Genomic DNA, 7064 nt, shown 5'->3' with positions numbered 1-7064 from the left:
CTAACAGCAGACTTTCCCATCGCAATACTTTTTTTAAAATTTCCTGGCTATATCTATATTCTCTTTCTTTCTTTCTTTCTCTCTCTCTCTCTCTCCATCCATCTATCATCTATCTATCTATCTACCTACCTATCTATCTAAACTCAAGTCAAGTTGACCCTCTAACAAATATTTAGAGGCCTTAACTGCAAGAGATAGGGCTGCCTATCTTCCTTTCTTAGAGCAGCTGGTGGGTTCTAACTGCCTTCCTTTGAGTTGGTTGCACAATTTACCACTAGACCACCAGAGCTCCCTTATATTTTTATGTGGAGTTTAGTTCTAAACAGAAGTATTTTACCCCAATAATCCCAAGTATTTAAATTTCTTTTTCTATAAATGCTAGCATTTAGGGAGCTTTAGAAGAAAAAAGCAACTTACAGAAAATGGAAAAAAGCTACATAATTTAATCTTGATTCATTACTTCAAGTTACACGAGCAGTGATTTCAAAGCTGTTTGGTGACAAATACAAACTCTAATTATATCATTGTTTTATCAGGATAGTGAGAGATGGTCTCTAAGATGGCATTTGACTAAGCTGCTTCCTTAATGATTGTGGAATTGCTATTAAGCTTACTCTTTATCTTTAGGAAAATACAAAATAAGTGATGAAGGTAAACAGTTACTTACTTTTTGTGACAACACCTTCAAGGCGAATAATATTTGGATGGTCAAACTGACCCATGATACTAGCTTCTCTCAGAAAATCTCTTCTTTGGCGGTCCATGTGGCCACCTTTCAAAGTTTTGATGGCAACTGGGATCTCTCTTTTTCCTGGTGTCTTCAAACGCCCACTGCAGACTTCTCCAAATTCACCTTAAAATATAAACAAAAGCCGTTACTCGTTTAAAGAAAATACTTATATTCTATAAAATTCAAGTGGTAATATATTACCATTTCTTCCTCAGCATAATGACTTTTAAGTGTGTGATTTTTGCTTGAAGATTTTTCTTAAAAATTAAGTTTATAATGGCAATGTGCTTGATCAGCAGCATTTATAATGAATAATGGAATGCATTATCATATGCTGTACCACAGGAACTACCACTAATAGATATTCTTGAACTACTGAGAAATTATGACTAGCTGAATGGGTGATGCTAATGTAATTGTATAGAAAAGCAATCACTGCATGAAGTTTCCTCTTCCTGTTCTCAATATTGATATATGGGGCAAATACCTCCTCTATTCAGGGAATCCATCAGGCATCTGTATTTGATTTGATCCTGTAGGCCTTATGCCTGAGTTTCACTGACCATTAGAAATCAATGCTAGGGTCATTTACTGTACGAACATATTAAAAAAAAACATACCAAACTCAGCCATCATAAAACATATTAGTGTCATTATTCAGGTTAGATAAAATGTCGCATGGTTGGAAATACAAATGCAGTATATTTCGGTACTAGCTGCACAGGCTGTAAGCCCACTAGAGTTGATTCTGACTTACAGCCTCTCTATGGGGTTTGATAGAACTGCCCACAAGGCTCCGAAGTCTGCACAGCTTTACGGACTGATTAATCCTCCTCCTGCAGAGCATCTGGTAGATTTAAACCTCGGATCTTACTGTTAGCTTCCCAATACTGAATCCATGGCAGGTTAAATAATTAGCAACTATTACTAACTTTTTATCACATATCCATCCATTCTAGGAGTCCTGCCTGTCACTTTCAAAAGAATCTAAGAACGGGTTTTCATTTTTCAAGATCTTAGAATTTCATTCAGGGAGGTCTTGTGGTTTAGTGGGTAAAAAGTTGTGCTGTCCACCAATAGCAGGTAGGTTGATTCCACCAGCTACTACATGGAAGGAAGTTGGGCATCTCCTCCTATGCTGTTTACAGACACCGGGAAGATGCTGGAGGGTCAGCTATAAGTTGGTTTCATTCTATAGGATATATCACCACCGCCCCCCAAACCAAGGTAGTTTAGATGAAGAATTTAGAGGAACATAAGTGAAACACAAATGTGAGAACAAAACCCCTGTAAGTGATATACTAGTTAAGAATGAAGTATAATTCAAAGAACACTGGGGAATGGAAGACTTCCTGAAGAAGGTAGAATATGAACTGAGTTTTGAAAACTAGAAAGGGCTTGGATATGCAAAAGAAGTAAAAATAATCACTGCAGGAGAGTAAAGAGGGTGGGAAGGAGAAAAAAAGAAAACAAATAAAGGTCAGAAACAATAAAAAGAGTAACATGAATTGTATGAAATAAGTCTGATTGGACGAGACAATCTGTGGGGCAAAAATAGGAGACTGTTTTAATGTAATGGCCTAAACTCAACAAAGCATAAGATTGTAAATCCTTAATTTTTCCAGAGATTCATGAATTTAACAGATTGAGGTACAGCATTACACAATGTTTTATTCTATTATCACTTTATAAATGAACACAAATTTATTCATCTATAAAGTGAGGATAAGAATAAAATGTTGTGTAATTCTATTCCTCAATAAGATCAAAAGTGATAATGTATGTGAAAGTGTTTATAAATTGTAGAGTGCTACCCATGTACTTCAAATTATCTAAACTTCTAGAAGGTTAAATGATGAAATTCAGCTCCAGTCAGTTGCTATAAATATAGTTCTGGTTATTAGTTAGATGCCATACCAATTTAAGTCTAGTGGATCAACTTAACTTTAAGCATTGTCGTAGATTTTAACCATACTTATTATTTGTCACAGTCAACTAAATGTTAATTACACATGAATACTATCTATAATTTTCATGTGGAGGCTAAGATTAAAAAATTAAACAGGAACAAGATAGAGTAATTTTTTTTCTTTATAAAAATTGTGTATAAACATTGTTCATGAGAAATTGAAAATAATCTGTCAGGAGAGCTTATTTTATATATATGAAACAAATAAAAAGGAAATAACGTAAACTTATTGATCTTGAATCAGAAAAAACAGATAGCTGACCCCTCCAATGTGTTTTGGGGGGTTGTAAATCACATAGGAGGAGACTGGCCATCATTCTCCCATTGAGCATCTAGTTAGTGTATTATAACCTGGACCCTATGAAAAGGAGTGTGGCATCAGGATTGGAAAGAGACTCATCGATAACCTGTATTATGGAAATAACACAACCTTGCTTGCTGAAAGTGAAGACGACTTGACGCACTTGTTGTAGATCAGAGAATGTAGCCTTCAGTATGGATTGCATCTCAACATCAAGAAAACAGATTCTTAGCACTGGGCACAATAGGCAACATCATGATGGGTAGAGAGGAGATGGAAACTGTCAACAGCTTCCTCTTGCTTGGATTCACAATTAATATCCTTGGGACCAACAGTCAGAAAATAAGGAGACACACTGAGCTGGGAAAATCTGCAGTTAGGGTCCTTTCCAAATTATTTAAGGGTATTTATATAAGTTTGAAGATTAAGATACATCTAATTCAGGCCACAGTCTTTCCAATTGCTTGCTATCCATCTGAGAGTGGGACAATGAATCAATATGACAGAAAAACAATTAATATCTTTGATCTGTGGTGTTGAAGAAGAACACTGAAGATCCCATGGATGGCCAAGTGAACCAACAGATATGTCTTGGAGAGAGTGCAGCTGGAGTGCTCTTTGGAGGCAAGAATGGTGAGGCCTCACCTCATATACTTTGGACATATTACTAGGAGGGGTTATTCCTTGGAGAAGGACATGATGCTGGAAAGGGTGGAAAGTTGGCAAAAGAAAGGAAGACCCTCAACTAGGTGCACTGACATGGTGACTGCTGCAATGGGCACTTGTGTGTCAGGAAGTATGAGGATGGTGCAGTTTACAACAGAGTTTAGATATTTTGTTCATAGGTTTGCTATGAGTCATACTTGACTCATTGATGCCTAATGACAACAACCTTGAGTCAGCAGCAAACTGTCCATAGCCTCTCTCTCTGGCCTTACCACTAGGCCACCAGAACTCAAAGATGAAAGAAGTAAACAACCAACCAATGAAAAGAAATCGATAACTTTGTTGCAACGTTTATACAAGGTTTGCAAAACCTTAATATCCTAGACAGTGGATTCTTTTCAGGACCTCAGCTACTTGGGGTTTTCTGTTTACTAACTAATGCTAGGGACCTCTGGTGGTCTAGTGGTAAGAAGTGTCTTAGTAATCCTAAGTCATGTAGTTCAAATCCACCAGGTTCTCTGTAAGAGGAAGATGGATAATCTCTTCCCATATGCCTCTGAAAACCTGCTGGGAGCTCAGCTATGGGTGGGTTCCACTTTACAGTACACAACTACAAATCTAACCCTAAGGGAGTTTTGGTGGCCTAGTGGTAAAAATTTGCTTAGCAAACTCTGAGTTATATGGCTCGAATCTACCAGGTGCTATGTGGGAGAATTATGGGCAAGCCACCATGCAATACACGGCCTCTGAAAACCTGTTGGAGGGTCAGCTATGAATTTATTTTGATTTGACAGTATACAGCAACAGCAACAACTACTCTGACCCAGCCTATCTATGATTCTGAGAAGATATAGTACATATGATGTCAGGATTTTGTAAGTCTTGTATAAACTTGACATCAAAGATTACTTATTTTTTATAATTTTCCATAATAGTGCTTTTTAGTTTTAAAATTTGTTCTGTGGGAGATTGATAGAAACATTCAACATTTTTCCTACTGTATATGTGAAACTTGAGAGATAAAAAAGTATTCATGTGCTTAATGTTGGACACACCTAGTACTACCGTAATACCTGACATTTGTTTTCAGCTAATCTTAGTATTAGAACAATTATCCAAAGCAAAGTACTTATTTTTTCTTGTAGTTTGTTTTTAAAAATCTGCTAGTACCTATAGAGACAGAAATATTTTAAAATCTCTCACCTACCATTAACTAGGAATCCATGTGATTTTCTGTTCACATTTCATAATAATTCAAACAAAGTTTTTAATATAAAGAAATGAATAGAGAACTCTGTTGGTATTTTATCAAGACAGACAAAGTGGTAATTTTCTTTAGGTTTCTGTTGTCTGAAATTCATGTATCTTATTAACACCAGGCAGGTGTTTTCTTCATGTCAAGCTTTGCACGATCAAGCTGTTATCACACTTATTTCAGTGACACTAAATATGGTTGCTTCAATTAAAAATCTGAGACTCCCAGTGCATTCTTCAAGAAAAGTCCAGAAGTTCAGAATATAGTAAAACCTTTATTCATGGTAAGCCTGGATATATCAGACCTACCAGACATAGAGGAAATAGATATGTTAAATGAAATACATAATTTCAGACACTGTCAAAGAATAATGCACTCTATGATTGCCCTTGTAGAAAGAGTAGAAAGATAGAACATAACCAGAAGTAAAAGAGATGATTCCTAGGAAATAGTTGTATAAGTTTATACCTATTGATTATTCCATCATTAACGTATTGACCATAGGAATATTGTATTTACTACTTGGGTGTTGTTGTTGTTGTTGTTGTTGTGTACTGTCGATTCGGAATCAACCCATAGCTGACCCTTCAACAGGTTTTTAAGCGGCAGTTAATTGCACAAGAAAAGATTGCCCATCCTTCTCCCATGAAGCAGCTGGTGGGATTCAAACTGTTTCCCTTCTATTAGATGGTCTCTCTATGATGTCAGTTTAAAGCCTACAGTGCACCTAATTCAGGCAAAGATATTTGCAATTACTTGCTATGAATCTGAGATCTGAACAATGAATAAGGAAGACTGAAGAATTATCAATGCCTTTGAGTTGTGGTGGGGAAGATGAACATTTTATACCCCATATACTTAAAAGAACAGATATGTATTGGAGAAAATTCAGCCCAATGCTCCTTAGGGGCAAGGATGGTGAAGTTTTGTCACACATTTTTTGGGTATGCTGTTAGAGGCTACTTCTTGGAAAGAGACATTATGCTTGGAAAGGGGGAGTTTGAGTGAAGAAGAGAAAGACCCTGAATGAGATGAATTGACCCAGTACTGCAGCAATGGATTAAAATATGTCAGAGTTTATAAGGATGGCTCATATTAGGACAGTGTCCATGGCTGTTGTTTATAGATAGGGTCACTACGCGTTGAACTCAACTTGAAGGAACCTAACAACAGCAACATTACATAGTGTCTCCTACCACTTGCTTTTTCGCTTCAAAGTATATTGGAAGCTCCTCTTTAAATGAACAAAAAAAATTACATTTCAGAGCTAGCTCTTCTTGATGTTTATCAACATTGATGTTCACTTCTGCCACGAGAAGGATCATTTTTTAAATCCTATCTAACAGTAGGAATCTCTGTGACCCAAGGAAAGTTACTCAATGTCTTTGAGTTTCAGTTTTTCTATTTTCAAAATGTGATTGCTATCTGTTTGTGCAGTCCTAGGCAGTAAAGGTGTATAAAAACGTCTAACAATGTCTCTTGCAGGATCTATTATTGTTACAAACTCCACTTTCATGTGCCCTACCACTACACATCTTTTTCATATTATGGGTGTTGTCTAAGGTTTCGCATTTGAAGTTGTCTTTCCTAGCCAAAAGATTAACTGTTTGTTTTATGCTGAAGTAATTATTGTATTAAGGAGAGAGGATGCTCTGTAGATGGGCAGGAATATGTGAATGAGGTGTATTAGCCTATCCACAAAGGGATAAGCTATCTACCATTCCACTAGGGGAATGGCCAGTCTCAATAATCTACAAGGGGATTAGTCAGTCTCATTAATGAATTGAACAAGTCAGAGAGAGAGACAAACAGATCTTTTCTCTTCAGTGAAGAGGAAAGTGGTACTATGAATGAAAGTCCTGAATTAAAAATTTTCATCTTTTCTCCAAGTTCATAGAGTTTCCTGAGGCAAGCTTCTTTGGAAGTGGATGCTGCTCCTGCCTCCAGGCTTGTTTTTTTTTCTGGGGAGATCCACACAACCAGGCCCAAGGGCCCAAAAGCCTTTTTATTTTATTTGTTATTATTATTAAATTTTATTAGTTTTAGTGAACATTTACAGGGATTTTGGGTTTTCATTCCTTCATTGCTGCACCATTCTCTCTACCCTCCTCCCCAGTTTGTTCTTCTTCCCCGCCATCCGAAT

General features: G+C 36.7%; 1 protein-coding gene across 1 annotated transcript in view; it reads right to left on the bottom strand.

Annotated features, from left to right (window-relative positions):
- LOC102862055 (ephrin type-A receptor 6-like) overlaps positions 1-7064 on the bottom strand; it is a 1552036-nt gene that overhangs the window by 372461 nt on the left and 1172511 nt on the right. Inside the window, 1 exon segment of the mRNA XM_006894142.1 lies at positions 668-853. Within this exon segment, the coding sequence (XP_006894204.1) occupies positions 668-853 (186 nt within the window).

This window comes from Elephantulus edwardii, unplaced genomic scaffold, assembly GCF_000299155.1.
Source record: "Elephantulus edwardii isolate Elephantulus edwardi_28Jun2011 unplaced genomic scaffold, EleEdw1.0 scaffold00136, whole genome shotgun sequence".
NCBI lineage: Eukaryota > Metazoa > Chordata > Mammalia > Macroscelidea > Macroscelididae > Elephantulus > Elephantulus edwardii.
The sequence above is the reverse complement of the archived record's forward strand: the minus strand, read 5'-3'. Positions and strand labels throughout refer to the sequence as shown.